We start from the raw sequence: 19,044 nt of genomic DNA, 5'->3' as shown, positions 1-19,044 counted from the left end.
GCTAATTAAGCTTTCCTGATTATAATTGTTGGAGATAAGAAGGATGAGACTGCAAAAAAATTCTGAATGCCAGATACAGATGCATATTTATGTCATGGTCATCAACAGGCAACCATTATTGAATAAGAATGCTAATGTAGGGAACATTAGTCTGGCAACAGCATACTAAAGAAAAACAAGGTAGGGGAACAAAGTGATCAGCTGTGCTAGGATGGCAATTCAATAAAGCCAAAAAAATAAAATCAAGGAAACCCAGAGATATTCCAAGGAAATAATAACTAATTCCATTTACATTTGAACTTAAGTCTTGCATCAATATCTTTAAGTGGTCTATGATCAAAACTCATTTGGTCTTCAAAGACTTATGGATGACAATTAGAGGAAGAGGTATTTAGTAACTCCATGAGTTTTAAAAAAAAAAAACAACTCTAATCCTCCACTAAAGGAAATAATACAGTTACTACGTGAGAATCATGGGCTAGTTTCTTAAAACCCGACACAAAAATTCTATTTACATTTTGAAACATATTTCTGAACCAAATATTTTCAACCCAAAACATGTTCAAGGTTATTATGCTAAGTAATTCATTTATGTATTAGAAAAAACTTTATCAAATTTTCAACTTATACATGATGCCACAGAGATATTTTAATTATTACTTGCTTCCCTCTACACCCAGCAGGTCATAGGAGAAGTAGTTTTTGAAACTATGTTAATGTTTAAAATAAAATGTAAAAAGATGAAGAGTATAAAAAAATAAAAGTATGGGGAAAAAAGGAAATTTTATATAAACAGAATGCAGGCAGGGCATAGTGGCTCACACCTGTAATCCCAGCACTTTGGGAAGCCAAGGCAGACAGATCATTTGAGGTCAGGAGTTCTGAGACCAGCCTGGCCAACATGGCAAAACCCCATCTCTACTTTAAAAAAAATACAAAAATTAGCCAGGTGTGGTGGCACATGCCTGTAGTCCCAGCTACTTGAGACGCTGAAGCAGGAGAATCACTTGAACCTTGGAGGCAGAGGTCACAGTGAGCTGAAATCACATCACTGCACTCCAGCCTGGGTGACAGAGTGAGACTGTCTCAAAAAAATAAAATAAAATAAAAAATAAAAATAAAAAACACCACAGAATGCAAATACAAAAAAAGCAGTCACAAGTCCATATCAAATTGAAAAAAAATCTAAAAATCAAATTAATTCAAGTAAATTTGGACATAGTTCTCTGATGTATGATATTTTCTAGAGACAAAATGAACTGCAAATAAATCCTTAATTTACTTAGTAGGTTTTTAATAGTAGTATTGGTTTAATAATTTTGAAAGTACTCTGTTAATTTGCCAGGATAAAACAAATGAGCAATTACATTGATGTTGTTAGGAACCAGAATGCTCAATATGGGAGAAGGAAAACACAAAAATGGAGAAGGTAAGGAGAAACCTTTTAGTGTTAGAATTGGAGATACCAAAAAGAACTTGTGGTCAGGCGCAGTGGCTCACAACTGTAATCCCAGCACTTTAGGAGTCCTAGGCAGGCAGATCACTTGAGGTCAGGAGTTTGAAATCAGCCTGGCCAACATGGTGAAAACCCATCTCCACTAAAAGTACAAAAATTAGCGGGACATGTTGGCATATGCCTGTAGACCCAGCTACTTGGTAAGCTAAGGCAGGAGAATTGCTTGAACCCAGGAGGCCAAGGTTGCAGAGAGCCGAGATCACATCACTGCACTCCAGCCTGGGCAACAGAGTGAGACTCCATCTCAAAAAAAAAAAAAAAAAAAAAAAAGAACTTGTGATTTAAATATATATACACATATATATATACACACACACATATATATATGTGTGTGTGTGTGTGTGTCTATTTCTTAGCTCTAGCTACTAAAAGGAGCCGTTGACATCCCAATAGCAATGAGCACTCTTAGCTTACAGATCTTGGTTTCTAAATACCATTTCCTACCAAAAGGTACCAAATATCATTGGAAAAATAGCTTATTCTAGATCTGGGGGTAGAGAAAGCAAAAGATAAGTCTAGAATATTTTGTTGTAGAGAAAGCAAAAAAAATCTCAAAGAATAATGGGGACTATATTAGTGTGTTTTCATGCTGCTGATAGAGACATACCTGAGACTGGGTAATTTATACAGGAAAAAGGATTTAATGGACTTACAATTCCATGTGGCTAGTGAAGCCTCAAAATCATGGCAGAAGGCAAAGAGGAGCAAGTCACATCTCACATGGATGGCAGCAGGCAGAGAGAGAACTTGTGGAGGGGAACTCCTCTTTATAAAACCATCAGATCTTGTGAGACTTATTCGCTATCATGAGAACAGCACGGGAAAGACTTGCCCCCATTATTCAATCACCTCCAACCGGGTCCCTCCCACAACATGTGGGAATTCAAGATGAGATTCAGGTGGGGACACAGCCAAACTATATCAGGGACATATCAAAGGAACACAGGATCTAGTATGAAGGGCCTCCCTCCCACTGGCAAAATTTACGACTTTAAGCATCACAAAGAACAATGATGGCAAGCGACTTTAAAAGATTAATAAAAAGGAATCTGATCCATAGTGTTACTCAAAAAATTAAAAGAGGCAAAGTGGGGACAGCTCTTGTTTACAAAAGAATGTTACCAAATAAATCTAGAAGGAATAATTCAAATAGAAAATCATCACGTAAAAACACTGTAACAATTAATTCAGGAAGGTTCACCAACGGAGAGTAAGATCATTGGGTGAAAGTCTGTTGGGGAACAAGATATTCATTCCTACATCACCAACAGCACCAATTAGTTTTCACTACAAAGGGGAGAGGGACATTTACAATGCAGAGATCTGGCAGACATCAGCTTAATAAAACGATAGCACTTTGCCTCACCAATGATAAAACAAATGGCCAATGTGTGCAATCTAATGTGATACAATGGGATATAAACAGCATCACCTGCATAGTCATGAGGAAACTACTAGGAAAGATCAGATTGTGGAGCATGTCTTCAAAAATATCAGCGTTATGAAAGAAAAAAAAGAAGTTGGAGGAGTTATTCTAGATTAAGGAAGAATACAACAACCAAATGCAATAAGTGATTTTTGATTACTTCCTAGATCATTTTAAATAAAACCCATTTTCCCCAAAAAGGATATTTGGGAACAATTATGGCAATCTGAAAATTAGATGCATAATAGAGCATGCTCTCAGACATATGTGAGAGCTAAAAAATAAAGTTTATCTCATGGAGGTAGAGAGTCGAATAACAGTTACCAGAAGCTGGGAAGGGATTGGGGGTGGAGGGATAATGAGAGATTGCTTAATGAGTACAAACATATTGTTAAATAGAAGAAAAAAGTTCTAGTGTTCAATAGAACAATAGGGTGGCTATAGTTAACAACAATTTATCTTACATTTCAAAATAGCTAGAAGATTTGAGATGTTCTCAACACAAATAACTGATAAATGTTTGAGATGATAAATATTCTAATTACCCTGGGTTGAGTTTTGTACATTGTATGCACATGCTAAATTTTGCATGTATCCCATAAATATGTACAATTACTATATGCCAATTAAAAATGTAAAACTATAAAACATTTAGAAGAAAATGTAAGAAAATCTTCATGATCTGGGGTTAGGTAAGGAGTTCTTAGACAAGACACCAAAATCATATTACATAAAAGTAAACAAATGATCAATTGGATGCTGAAAAATAATTGACTGTATACTCAATAATATTTTGTATCAGTGTTACCTTTCTTCAGAGTGGTAATGGTATTATGGTTATTTGAGAGAATGCCCTCGTCATTAGGTGATAAATACTAAAGTTTTCAGGGCTAAAATATATCATAATGTCTGCGACTTCTCAGCATATGGATATGTGCATGTATATGTATATATCTCTACACATACATAATATATTGATATCATAGGTATATACATCTATAGATGTATATACATAGATGTACAAATATATGTATTTATATGTGCATGTAAAGAGAAAGACAATAAATGTGGCAAAATGTCATGATCGGTGGATTTAGGTGAAGGTTATGCGGATGGTCACTACACTATTCTTTCAACTTTCTGAAGGCTCAAAAATTGTTAAACAAAAAGTTGGAGGGAACAGTTTACCACAGTTAATTTGGTTTTATCCATATGGATATCCAATTATCCAATGAATATGAGGTATCCTATCACTTTGAAATAAACCTTGAATTACATTAGAGCAAGATCCCCTACACTCACCTGATTTTTTTTCCTTCAGGAATGTCTTAGCTATTTATGTCTTCTACCTACACTTTGTAAAAAGATTGTAAAGATCTACCAAAAAAATAATCCTACTGGAATTTTTATTGAAACTGCATTGAGTCTATAGATCTATTTGAAGAAAACTGAAATCAGAATAATCTTTCTGATTATTTGGTCTTCTTATCAATAAACACAATCTATCTTCATTTATATTGTTCTTTAACATTTTTCAGTAAAGTCTTAAAATTTTTTGCATACTTGTAGCTCTTTGGTTAGATTGGATCCCTTGGTACCTTACAGTTTTTATTGATTAAAAAAAGTTGTCTTTTTAATATATTTGCTAACTGCTTGTTGCTGTCCTATAGAAATTACATATTATATATTACATGTTATATATTATATATTGTTATTTTTGTTCATACTGATAGTTTCTTTTGCATTTTCTAGGTAGACAATCACCATAATCTGGAAATAACAGTTTTGTTTCTTCTTTTCTAATCCTTATATCTTTATTTTTCTTATCTTCTTGCATTGGCTAGAATTCAGTATAAATATTTTTTCATCTTCCTACACTAATCAGCAGTGTGTCTACATTGCCCACTCTTAAATTAACCAGGATTTGAATAAATCTATGTAGCTCTACATACAATATGATTTGAATGCTTTACACATCCCTTCCAGGAACTCATCCCTGACTTTCTTATTTGATACAGATATTTCTGTGTGCCCGTAATACTTTGAGCCCACCCCTATTACAAAATGTATCAATCTCAACTGATATAGTTGGCTTACCTATCTAGAAGCTCAAAAGTAGAGACTGTCTTATTTGTACCTAGCCTAATACGATGCCTGGATTTTAGTAGGTACTCAATAAATATTTGCTTGGTTGAATTAACAAAACTTAATTTACTATAATACAAACAAACATAATTAATTAAACTTTTTAAGATCTTCTTAAAAACTAACTGATTTAATATGCAAAGTGTAAAGCAATAAGGAAAGATTTAATCATGTTTTTATTGATACTAATTAGGAAAGTAGAAAAAAATGAAATTTATCTGAAAATGTCAGTCGACAAGAACACAGTTTTCAAATTAAATTGATTCTATACTGGAGTCTGACTTAAAATTGATTCAGAATAGTTACTTGCTTTAATGACTACTACCTTGCAATTTGTCCAGAAGCACAACAGCTATTCGATGCTGAGCCTGAATTAGTTCAAGATGCAAATCCATCATGAAACTATTTGAGGCAAGTGGTTTGTAAGTATCTCCATCTATATGGTGGGTACGCTTTGGTCCAACAGAGTTGAAATAAAAAGAAATATGGTTATCAAAACACACAAAAATAGCTGTATACTATTATCACTCAAGTTATTATCATCTTATTTTTAACCATTACATCCTGCTCACTTCTTAGCCCTTTGCAGTTAGCTTAAACACTAATAAATACGCCCTTAGAATTCATCAGTGTCCTCTTCATTAACAAATTCAAAGACTCCTCACTCTCCTAGATCTCTTCTGGGAAGAGGGAAATATATTTCTGGCCTATGAGAGGTAAGCCACTACAAGTCATGCTTTAATTACCTACTTTCAAGGCCAGTCCTCTTCCCAGTTAAGTAAAACTTCAATCTAATTTAAGACTTTTCTATTCTTACCTTGGCATAGCAGTGGTCAATTACTGATGATCCATTTGGCAAAGAGGTTAACATGCAATTCAAATTTATTCCACCGATTGCTTTGTCAAGAAGTTTATAAGCAAAAAGTAACTGTTCCTCAGGATTTTTCTAAAATAATTTTATAAACAAAAAAGAAAAATAAAACTTAAGGGAAAATCAAATGCAACATTTCCAATTTTTGACAATAATTCAAAACCATATAACAGAAATTTAAATAGTCTATCTAACATTAACAATCTTACGTTTCTAAGTAAATGTATTTATCTGTGACTAAATGTGGAGTGCTATCAATATGGGTGAAAATAATAAATAAATTTCACCATTTTTCCAGATACAAATTAAGCCTTTCACAAACATGTATTAATACATATAACTTCCACTTATGGTTTTCAAAATTCTGATTGTACCAAATACAGGTAAATTTTTAAAACAGAGTTCACATAGTTTGTCACTTTCACATATCTAATTTGAAAAGCATTTTTAAAAACAATTTCACAATCTCAGACTAGAAATTTAGAGTCCATCAACCCAACAGTCTATATTAGTCTACATAATGATTTTCAAAAACTAAATGCTTTTTAATGTAATCATTCTCACAGAGAGGCAAATATAGAGAATAATATAAAAAGCAACCAGTTTTGCCCAAACTTTCAAATTTTCCATATTTTTCCAGGTTTTTTAAGGAAATAAAGCATACAGATATATGCATGTAATTTAAATCCCCTATATAACTGTCCACAGTGCCACTCCTCTGAGAGGTAGCCACTGTCCTTGAATTTGGTTTTACTATTTTTGCATGTTTTTAAACTTTTACTACATGTATATGTATCCTTAACCATATGCAATATCACTTTGCATATTTTTAATTCTTTCTTATAAAATTCTGTAGGCTCCTTTTAAAACTCAACCATATGTTGTTGAAACTTATTCCTGCTGGTATATGTAACTCAATGGGTCAGTCAGGGATTGGTTATGAACACAAAACTACTCTACATATTTCAAGCAAAAGAAGACTTAATACACAGAATTAGAGGTGTTCATCACCATTGCAAGGCATGGAAGAGCCAAGATCAAGAAAGGTGCCAGTGACAATTTTGCTTCATGTGATTCTCAAGAGTTTGCTCAGAAGCCTCTGTGAACCTAAGAATCTAGAAGGTAGCTGACAACAACCTCAAGCACCTATTACACTGAAGCAGGTGAATTGCAAGTTTGCTCAGCAAGCCTGGTAAACTCATATCATCCATCTGACACTGTGGATTAAGAACCATCTCTTCTCTTCTGCATTACAGATTCATGCAAATGCCCCTCATTGGAAGACTAATTTAAAACTGTACAGAAATGAGACGCTGGAAATATAGTTCCAGGTTTCCCCCCTATAATGCGAAGGTAATTATAGAAGGGAATTGCAATGATGCCAAGTTTACTTTAGTACAAGCCTACTCCAGTTCATTCATCCTCATAGCTACAAAGAAATGGTATTACTTGGAGGAATATATCATAATTTATCCACTCTTCTGCCAATGGACATTTAGATTACTATTTCTAAGGCCAGGCGCAGTGGCTCACGCCTGTAACCCCAGCACTTGAGGAGGCCAAGGCAGGCGGATCACCTGAAGTCAGGAGTTCAAGACCAGCCTGGTCAACACTCTGAAACCATGTCCCTACCAAAAAATACAAAAATTAGTCAGACATGATGGTGAGGACCTGTAGTGCCAGCTACTTGGGAGACTCAGGCATGCGAATCACTTCAACCCGGGAGGTGGAGGCTGCAGTGAGCCCTGATCATGCCACTGCACTCCAGCCTGGGTGACAGAGTGAGACCTTGTTTCAAAAAACAACAACAAAAAAGATTACTATTACTAAATATGCTGCAATGTATTGTACTTGTCTGTGAATAAGCACAAAGTTGATAGTTTCTTTTTTATTTATTTATTTTTTTTTGAGATGTAGTTACACTCTTGTTGCCCAGACTGGAGTGCAATGGCATGATCTCAGCTCACTGCAACCTCCGCCTCCCAGGTTCAAGCAATTCTCCTGCCTCAGCCTCCCAAGTAGCTGGAATAACAGGCACGCACCACCACGCCCAGCTAATTTTGTATTTTTAGTAAACACGGGGCTTTTCCATGTAAGTCAGGCTTGTCTCGAACTCCTGACCTCAGGTGATCCACCCGCCTCGGCCTCCAAAAGTGCTGGGATTACAGGTGTGAGCCACCACGCCCAGCCCAAAGTTGATACTTTCTTTACAGTTCTTACACTTTTTCTCTGTTTTCTTTTTTTACTTATCTGTCTAAGACTTCCAGGACATGCTGAACAGAAGAATGACAGATAATCTTTATGTGGTTACACCACTATTAAAGGGCTGCTTTTAATCTTTTACCATAGGTATAGCATTTACTCAAGGTCTTTGGATGACACCCTTCATTAGATACAGAGGTTCTTGTATATTCCTAAATACTAAGAGTTATTTTTTTAAGGATGGTTGTTTTTAAAGAAGATAGTTGTTGAATATTATCAAATGCTTTTTTTGCGTCTCTTTGTCTAAGTGAAGCAGTCACATGTTTTCCTTTCATCAGCTAATGCAATGTATTGCATTATATATTTCTAGTGTTAAATCATCCTGGCATTCCTAGAATATAAACAATTTTACACTATACATACATACATGCACACACACACATGCAAACACACACACACATTCAAGAATTGCAGGCTCAGGAAGGTTCTTAAGTAACCCAAGTAGTGTAAATTCAAATTAAAAACCTACTTGAGGGCAGGTCCCAAGATTATAAATCATTAGGAGGAGGAATTTTCTCCTATCCACTCCTCTTCTCACTACCCAAGTTGAGGTATCTCCTTATATACATAGGCAGAGGCAGGATTTTTTGGTTTTGGGGAGGTTTTTTTGTCTTGTCTTGTTTTGTTATACAACAGGGTCTCACTCCAGCCTAGAATAGAGTGCAGTGGCACGATCTTGGCTCACTGCGGCCTTGATTTCCCAGACTCAGGTGATCCTCCCACCTCAGCCTCCCAAGTAGCTGGGACTACAGGCACATGCCATCACACTCAGCTAATTTTTATATTTTTTTTGCAGAGTCATGGTTTCACCATATTGCCCCGGCTGGTCTCAATCTTCTGGGCTCAAGCGATCCACCCACCTTGGCCTCCCCAAAGGGCTAGGATAAAAGGAGTGAGCCACCACCCCCAGGCCAGAGATTTTTTCCTAGTCTACCTTTTCCTAGGATATAATCTTTTGTAGGTTCTAACTTTATGTACAAGTCTCCTTTCTAACTCCCATCTTTCATGTGCCCAAGCCTCATCTCTCATCCCTGGATGGTTGTCAAAAATCTAAGCATCTTCGTATAATAACTATGCCCATCAACCTACTGCAGCATCCACTCACAAACTTACCATGCTAGTTTTCAGTTCCCTTTTCTGTTTTGGCCCCTGGGATTTACCTTACTTTCTCATGAGCTCTGCAACATGCTTGAGGATATTTGTTCAAATCTGTCCAAAATCTCTAAGTGTTTTCTCCCAGGAGAATGTTCAGGTCATCTTGCCATTTTGCTAGAAACAGAAGTCTCTAAAGATATCCTTATATATATATATAAGGATATATATATAGAGAGAGAGAGAGAGACAGAGTCTCACTTCGTTGCCCATGCTGGAGTGCAGTGGTGCGATCTCAGCTCACTGCAACCTCCGCCTCCCAGGTTCAAGTGATTCTTGCGCCTCAGCTTACCAAGTAGCTGGGACTACAGGCAGGCACCACAACGCCTGGCTAATTTTTGTATTTTTAGTAAAGACAGGGTTTTGCCATGTTGGCCAGGCTGGTGTCAAACTTCTGATATTAAGTGATCTGCCCACCTCGGCCTCCCAAAGTGCTGGGATTACAGGTGTGAACCTCCGTGCCCAGCCAGGATATCTTTTGAACATCAAAAAATTTTGAAGACTCCACACACTCACATTCTATCATCATCATCATCACCATCACTACCACCACCATCTTCATCTTTATGATCTTCATCATCCTCATCACAGGCAACATTTAATTAAAACATGCTCCAGGTATAGGGCTAAATGTTTTACTAAAAATCTTCTAGTTGACATAGCCCAGTATAAGGTAGATACAAATTAGTTGTAATTTTATAACTCATTTGTTGAAGAAAGAAATGCTCTGTGTTCAGCAAAACTTTAAAATAAGTTTTCTTTCATTTAATCAGAATAGGGTCTCATACATTTTTAAATAGTAGCATGTATATATGCAAGTTATATAATTTATCCCACCTACAGATTCTGCTGGGTGAACATATGAATTGTGGATTCTCCTTACAATAAACTGTCATTTTTTCCCCCAACTCCATTCCCCTTTCAGTGAGTCAAAAAACCTAAGTTGAGATTCAGTGCTTTACATAAGACATAACAGAAAAACAGCAGCTATCATGTGCCAGGTACTAGTTTCCATATTACAAATATCTCATTTAAACTATGTAACAACTCAGTGGAATAGGTACTATTATAATTTTCCAGATGAGGACACTTACACTCAAAAAGACAAAATAATTCATTCAGAATCACACAAATAGTCAACATCAGAGTCCGAACTCAACCACAGGTTTCCACACCAAATGCTGTGCTCTTCGACCATGCCAAAGAAACTATGTCTACCATATGCGCAGTACAGCCGAGCAGATTGTGTATTGCATAACTTTAGGGGGTACAATTCACACTGTTGTCATCACAGACATCTCTGTATTTATTTTGATGATTTCCCAGCAGATGGTAATAAATCATCTTTCAGAGAGGGTACATTTTTCTTATTTAAATAATAATATCAAAAGTTCATAAATGGTCTCTTGTTTCTTTGTTGTGGGAAAATTGCCACCTTAAAAGAAATCCATTTCTTATAGTGGTTTTAATTGCCAGAAAATTTCTCTCTCAAGGCAAAATCTAGCACTCTATACCTATGAGTAGGATTTCTGTATCTGCCCTACTCTGCCTCAGAGAATAAGTGCTAGCCCATAAGCCAGTGATTCTCAAACTCTAATGTCCTTAAAAATCCACCAGAGAGGCTGGGCGCGATGACTCACACCTGTAATCCCAGCACGTTGGGAGGCTGAAGTGGGCAGATCACGAGGTCAGGAGATCGAGACCATCCTGGCTAACATGGTGAAACCCCATCTCCACTAAAACTACAAAAAATTGGCCAGGTGTGGTGGCACACACCTGTAGTCCCAGCTACTCAGGAGGCTGAGGCAGGAGACTCGCTTGAACCCGGGAGGCAGCGGTTGCAGTGAGCTGAGATCGCACCACGCACTCCAGCCTGGGCAACAGAGCAAGGCTCCGCCTCAAAAAAAAAAAAAAAAAAAAAAATCTACTGGAGGAACTTTTAAGAATCTCACACCTGAAGTTATGATTGCACATGTCTGGAGTGAGAAATAGGAAGCTATATACTTAGCAGACACTGTGAGTGATCCCTGGGAAAAACATTGGCAGACAGCTATTGTGCCACCTCATATCTCTTATGCAAGTCAGTCTCTGTTCTCAATTTAAGATTTCTCAAATCTAGCTCTCTTCAGAAGACACAAGACAGCATAAAGTACGCAGTTTACATCCCCTGAAACTTAGCATTAGAAGAGAACATGCATCTGGAAAGTAAATTCAGAATGACCCCACAGTCCTCCTGTACATTCATGATGGCATTTGATTGGTACCATTTCTTAGGGCTTTATCTATTATACCAAGTATGGAAGAGAATAGATAAAATAACACTTTTAAAATTAGCACTTATTCTTATATTTCAGAGGGCTCCCAAATATAAATGTGAGGGGTGGTGGCATGTTATTAAAAGTCAAGAAAAGTCATTTATATCTCTGTATTATATAAATATCTTTTATACAAATATCTTGAAGACATTATTATTGAGGACAGGGGTTACTCCTAGGTAGGGGAAAGGCAAGGTGATCAAGAGAGGTTAGCAGAGAAGATGAGTTTTATCTATACTAGTAATATTTTGTTTCTTAAGCTAGCATATGAGGAAATAGTAAATTATAATGGGGCTTCATTACAATATTCTTCATAAAAGGTAGAAAAATGTCCCTATAGTTCTCAATATATAAAACCATATAATCCTCAAATTTTAAATATTCAAAATTATTTCTACAATTAACCATTATGCATTTACAAATTTAATATTATTTGAAAATAAAAATTCATGTTTCACCTAAATTTTCTAAATATGTAGTAATACCTGTAATATTGGAAGAATTCTTGTGGTCCCTTTTGGAGCTCCAGGGAATTCATTAGTCCCTTCTCTTAGAGGTACGTCTGGAAAAGAAAGAAAAGAGGAAGGCAATGAAGGATGGAAGGGAAGGAAAAAGAGGAGATGAAAAAAAAAGGAAAAGTAAGAAGAGGAAGAGGACAAGGCAAGAGCGAGGAGGAAACAAAAGAAGGAAGGACCAGAGGAATAAAAAGGAGGAAAGAGAAAAATGGAAATATAGCAGTGAATCATAATCATAAAAAACTTTATGCTAAATTAATTACTTTTTAATTACCCATAATCTTAGAAATGATTCACACTAGAATGTGACTAAGCACCAAATTATTTACTCCATGTAATTAAATTTTTTTCTTCTATAAGGTAATTTTTAAAAAATCTTGTAACAAACCAAATCAAATATATATCAACAAATCAATATCATCTTTCTCTGTATTCTATAAGGTCCATTTAAAATCTTTCAGAGGCCAGGTGCGGCGGCTTATACCTGTAATCCCAGCACTTTGGGAGGCCGAGGCGAGTAGATCACCTGAGGTCAGGAGTTCGAGACCAGCCTGGCCAACATGATGAAACCCCACCTCTACTAAAAATACAAAAATTAGCCAGGCGTGGTGGCGCATGTCTGTAATCCCAGGTACTAGGGGGTGCTGAGGCAGGAGAACTGCTTGAACCCAGAAGGCAGAGGTTGCAGTGAGCCAAGATCAAGCCACTGTCACTCCAGCCTGGGCGACAGAGCAAGACTTCATCTCAAAATATAAATAAATAAATAAATAAATAAATAAATAAATAAATAAATAAACAAATAAAATAAGTTTTCAGAAAATAACAGCATAGAAACGTCAACAATTTGGACAAATATCAGAGAAGACTTGTACTTTATGTTTTATGTGGCAACAAGGTGTTAAGAATAACATTCTTAGAAATTATAAGAATTTATATATCTAAATGGGGACAACCTCTCATTACATAAATATAGAAGTTTTCAAATGTATAAATGGATTATGCTCCAATATTGATTAGCTCTTCAGAAATGAAACATGTTGACAAAGAATCAATAACTTAAATTTTATTTAGCCCATTTATAATGATATAAAACAATAATCTCCCCCATAGTAACTAGTAAATAAAACAATAACATTAAGTAAGAAATAGACTTCTTTTTTTGTTTGTTTTTTTTTTTTTTTTGAGATGGAGTCTCACTCTGTTGCCCAGGTTAGAGTGCAGTGGTGTGATCTTGGCTCACTGTAACCTCCACCTCCCAGGTTCAGGTGATTCTCCTGCCTCAGCCTTCCGAGCAGCTGGGACTAAAGGCACATGCCACCATGCTTGGCTAATTTTTGTATTTTTAGTAGAAGCAGGGTTTCACCATGTTGGCCATGCTGGTCTTGAACTCCTGACCTCATGTGATCCACCTGGCTCAGCCTACCAAAGTGCTGGGATTATAGGCATAAGCCACTGTGCCCGGCCAGAAATAGACATTTTTAAAAAGTAATCAGTAATGGATAATGTAGAAAAATTCTCTTGGCTGAAGAAAAGCTGGAAACTATATATTTTTAAATCTACAAGCTAAGAAGATGGTGAAAATAAATAAATAAATAAATACATCCATCCATCCATCCATACATACATACATACATGGCCAGGATCTTAGGAAGGAAGTGTGGAGAAAAAAAAACAATTTTTCCCTGTTCTCATGCCACAACAATCAACACAGATTTCTGTGACCAAATGTGGAGTGGGGGGGTCCCCCCATACCAAACATGCAACCAATTCTGCAGTGGACACCAGCTGGGTATTCTCCAACCCTGTTCACTTCCAACACTACCTTGCAGATAGAGTCAGATCACACAGATTGAGGACTCAGTCCCATGAGACTGCTGCTTCCCCCCACCCTGCTCCCTGCTTCCAGAGCTGACCATAAGCCCCAGCTGGTTTTACCTGTGCTTCTGACCAACTGGCTACAAACTAAGGTTCCCATGGTCCCCTCCCTGGGTCTGATTAATTTGCAAGAGTGGCTCACAGAACTCAGGGAAATAGTTATGTTTATCATTTTATCATAAAGGTTATTACAAAGGATACAGATAAAGAGATACATAGCACAAGGCATAAAGGAAGGGGCATGGCACTTCCTTGCCCTCTCAGGACCACCACCCCCCAGGAACCTTCAAGTGCTCAGCTATTCAGAAGTTCTCTACACCATGTCCTCATGGACCTTTTATGGAGACTTCATTAGATAGGCATAAATTGATGGATGTACAGCTGTGCAGATATGTGATTTCACAAAAAGGGTATGATCTAATACCCTTTAGAAGCCCATTGCTATGATTTGAATATTTGTCTCCTCCAAACTCATGTTGAAATTTTATCCTCAATGTGGTAGTATTGAGAGATGGATCCCATAAGAGATGACTGGGTCGGCTGGGCGCGGTGGCTCAAGCCTGTAATCCCAGCACTTTGGGAGGCCGAGACGGGCGGATCACGAGGTCAGGAGATCGAGACCATCCTGGCTAACACGGTGAAACCCCGTCTCTACTAAAAAATACAAAAAAAACTAGCCGGGCGAGGTGGCAGGCGCCTGTAGTCCCAGCTACTTGGGAGGCTGAGGCAGGAGAATGGCGTGAACCCGGGAGGCGGAGCTTGCAGTGAGCTGAGATCCGGCCACTGCACTCTAGCCTGGGGCGACAGAGAGACTCCGTCTCAAAAAAAAAAATAAAAAAAAATAAAAAAAAATAAAAAAAATAAAGAGATGACTGGGTCACGAGGGCTCTCCTCACATGAATAGGCTAATTCATTCATAGACTAATGGATTAACAGGTTAATGGATTGATGAGTTATCATGGGAGTGGGACTGGTGACTTTATTTTTTTTTTCTGGAAATATATTAAGTTTATTTTTTAAAAAATACCTTACACTCACTCATATTTTACTTACTGGCCCTGTTTTATGTCATTTCAGAGTTTTGTATCTTTTTTTTAATTTATTATACTTTAAGTTCTGGGATACATGTGCAGGACGTGCAGGTTACATAGGTACACACGTGCCACGGTGGTTTGCTGCACCCATCAACCCATTATCTATATTAGGTATTTCTCCTAATGCTATCCTTCCCCTAACCTCCCACCCCGACTGGACTGGTGACTTTATAAGAAGAGGAAGAGGTCGGGTGCAGTGGCTCATACCTGTAATCTCAGTACTTTGGGAGGCCGAGGCGGGTGCATCACCTGAGGTCAGGAATTCAAGACCAGCCTGGCCAACATGGTGAAACTCTGTCTCTACTAAAAATACAAAAAAAATTAGCTGGCGTGGTGGCTCATGCCTGTAATCCCAGCTACTCGGGAGGCTGAGGCGAGAGAATCACTTGAACCCAGGAGGCGGAGGCTGCAGTGAGCCAAGATCGTGCCACCGCACTTCAGCCTGGGTGAAAGAGTGAGACTCTGTCTCAAAGGAAAAAAAAAAAAAAGAAAAGTAAGAGATTCCTGAGGTAGCTTCCTCAGCCCCCATCATTGATGCCCTGCACCACCTCAGACACTGCAGAAAGTCTCCATGAGTAAGAAAGCCCTCACCAGATGCAGCCCCTAGACTTTGCATTTCTCAGCCTCCACAACTGTAAGAAATAAGGTCCTTTTCTTTATAAATTACTCAGTTTCGGGTATTCTGTTATAAGCAACAGAAAATGGACTAAGATACCCAGCAAGGCCTGTCTGTTCAGATTCTTCTTGGCCTCGCTGTACCACATTCCTTCCTCCTGGGTATGGGGCAGGACCCCTTCTGAAATGAGTCTTATGTCCTACATCAGACAAGGTAGGTCAGAGAATTTCTTTATGATCAACTCCAAGACAGAGAGGCAGGAGAAGATTATATTTTCAGTTTCTATGGCCATCCTTGGAGAGAAAAAGGAGCAGGTGAAAGGAGGAAAGTAGAAAGTCAGAGAGAGAGAGAGAGAGAGAGAGAGAGAGATTGTTTTCTGAGGTCTGCTTCTGAGGCCTAACGTGCCCTAACATTGTAACAAAAGACTCACTTTTAATGCTCCAAAGCTGATCTGAAACTACTTCAGGAACCAAGAACAAAAAGCCACTCTTGAACAAAAGGTATGCTTGTTGTTTTAGTCACGTAGGAAATGAGAACTATGGGAGTCATGAGCCAGGAACTGTGGACAAAAATAATTATTTATATATATATAGCATACAAAATACATGTTTTCATTGATGGTTTATGTTATTGGGAAGGTTTCCAGTCCACAGCAGGCTATCAGAGTTAAGTTTTGGAGGAGCCAAAACATGGATTTAGGATGGGTGCCCCTAACCCTCATGTTGTTCAAGGGTCAACTGCATAGATATATATATATATCTCATAGTATCACAGAGTCACATCTGAATCTTGGAAAGGGAGGACAGAAAGTATAGAACACATCAGAGCTACTTTTCCCACTGGGGCTTATGTCAATTCTGGAGAGAGAAGCTGAGAAACTGAGTGATACCTCTGATAGCCTTGAGAGAAAAGCAACAGGGATTGGTATCCAGGGCCCACCAAGGATGAGAAGCAAAAGACGTTAGGGTGAACTGGAAATAGATCTTCAAGGAGAAAGCATTTCATCTTCAAAATAACTTAATCCCTCAAACTGGAATAATGGGATCCTAGAGTATTAGTGCCTTCATGCATCTAGTTTTAAAAGCAAGCATAAATCTTCCCTAGAAAAACATCATCCAAAGCCTCAATTATTTCTACAAAATATTTAGAAATAATAATGTCCATTACATACTCAAAAATAATCAGACTAGCCAAACAGGGGATGAAGTAAGTTCTTCATTGAAGACTGCAGTGTAATAAATGCAAAAGGAATGAGAGAAGTTAGGAGTCCCTCCTGGCTTCTTACCCCCAGTCTCCTAACAGCCCTCTACAAATGGCAGATAAAATCTGTAGAAATACAACTTCATTGTATTTGTTCTATATGGGCTCCTAGAGGTCCCTCATGGGAATAGGCCCTGAACTCAAAACAGCAGCCTTCTCATTAACTTACGGTGCATTACCTGGGGCTTCCTTTCCTCCCCTGTCTCACTTCTCCACTGTGCTTCCCTGGATAAAGTCCCAAATAAACTACTTCATTCAAATCATTATCTCAGAACCTGCTTCTGGGGAACCAACCTAGACCTAAACTCACAGATAAATCTTTATAGCACAGAAAGTGGGATAACTAGGCATGGTGTGCCTCCTGATTCAATGCAAGGGAGTAAATAGCACTACCTATGAAGTACTGTTGCTGAAAAATAAGATAATTGGCAAGAATTCTTCTTAACAAAGTATCACCAGAATCTAAGTAAGCATCCAGATCTAACTACCAGGTGAGAAGCAAGTTAACCAGCATCACATGGAGGGAAATAGCCAAATCCAGAATGTGGAAAATCCCACAGGATAATGACTCAGTTTCTTCAAAAGATAAATGTCTCGAAAGGGGAGTAGGAAGGAGAGAAACCATTAGAGATTACAGAGATTTAAGAGACATGTCAAGAAAATACAATGTGTGGGCCTTGTTTGGATTCTGATTGGAACAAACCAACTTTAAGAGATATTTTTGAATACAATCAGGGACATGGGAATTATTCCCCATTTTGTAAGATATAATAACAGCACTGTGGTTTTATGTTAAAAAAATCCTTATCTGTTAAATAGTTGGATACACATACATACACATGGTGGGGTGGTATTTGCTGGAAAAATTACATATCTGTTTTAAAATACTCATAGAGGGGGAAATGTTGCAGGGAGAGATGAAATAAGATTGAAAAAGATGTTGATAATTATTGGTGCTGGATGATGCATAATGGTGATTTATTTTTTCTCTCTATATTTAAATTTCTGCATAACAAAAGTTTTTAAAAGGAAAAAAAGCATTTTCAGCCAGGACATTTCAGAAATACGACCTGAGGCCAATGAATGTGTTCGATGGCAAGAGACTTTTAACTGATGGTTGTCAAACTTCGATCTGTATCAAATTCACCTGGGAAACTAATAAAGACTGAGAAGGTCCAGGCTAGCTGAAGTAGAACAGAGCTTGGCCCTTACGTTTTTAACAACCTTTCAGGTGATATTGATAACAATCAAAATTTGAGAACCATGGCTCTAAAACTCCATCTGAAAAGCCACACTCAACAGCGGAAGACAGGCAGAGCCAGATTAGTGAATATCCGAGCAAACAATAACTTTATTACAGAGTCCTTCAGATGTCATACATGCTCTCTAAGTGGGGTGAAACAGCAAAGTAAATACCCTCTATGGAGCCCTCCACATTAATCCCCACTCCATTAAATACAGTACAGGGCTGCAACCAGAGGCAGAACAAAGAACAAGGAGGTCAGAGCAGAAGGCCATCCTTTGAGAGAAGACATCTCCTGAATGGAGAAGAGAATGAAGGAGAAGAAAATGGCATTGAGACAGGAAGAATGGGGACTGGGGGACTAGGAAACGAAAGCAAAAAGAGAAAGATGATAAGGATAAGAAGAGAGAAAGTAGAGGAGAAACAATAAATGAAGAAAGAATTTTAAGAGAAAGAAATTAGAAGAAAGAAAATAAAAAAGGAGATAGAAAGTAGAATGACACTGATCCATTCAACAAGTACTTACTTGATCTCCTACACTGTGTCAGATTATTTGGTGAGTGCCAAGAATATGACAGTGTCCAAAACAGAATCTTCCTTCAAGCATTCACTCTTATGGGAAATGGAAGGGGAGGAAAACAAAGGAAGATAAAACAGAAGAGAGGTGGCCAGGTGCGGTGGCTCACATCTGCAATCCCAAACCTTTGGGAGGCCAGGGCAGGTGGATCACTTGGGGTCAGAAGTTTGAAAGCAG

At 37.7% G+C, this 19,044-nt stretch overlaps 1 protein-coding gene across 4 annotated transcripts in view; it reads right to left on the bottom strand.

The window, feature by feature from the left end:
- CFAP54 (cilia and flagella associated protein 54) overlaps window positions 1–19,044 on the bottom strand; it is a 377,198-nt gene that overhangs the window by 307,006 nt on the left and 51,148 nt on the right. For all 4 annotated transcript variants that reach the window (XM_008004317.3, XM_037996664.2, XM_037996665.2 and 1 more), the window contains exons 15-17: window positions 12,173–12,249; window positions 5,905–6,033; window positions 5,413–5,539 (exon numbers count right to left, since the gene is read on the bottom strand). In XM_008004317.3, the coding sequence (XP_008002508.3) occupies window positions 5,413–5,539; window positions 5,905–6,033; window positions 12,173–12,249 (333 nt within the window). The remainder of the gene's footprint in view (window positions 1–5,412; window positions 5,540–5,904; window positions 6,034–12,172; window positions 12,250–19,044) is intronic.

Source organism: Chlorocebus sabaeus, chromosome 11, assembly GCF_047675955.1.
Source record: "Chlorocebus sabaeus isolate Y175 chromosome 11, mChlSab1.0.hap1, whole genome shotgun sequence".
NCBI lineage: Eukaryota > Metazoa > Chordata > Mammalia > Primates > Cercopithecidae > Chlorocebus > Chlorocebus sabaeus.
Note: the sequence above shows the minus strand (reverse complement) of the source record. Positions and strands in the feature narration are given on the sequence as shown.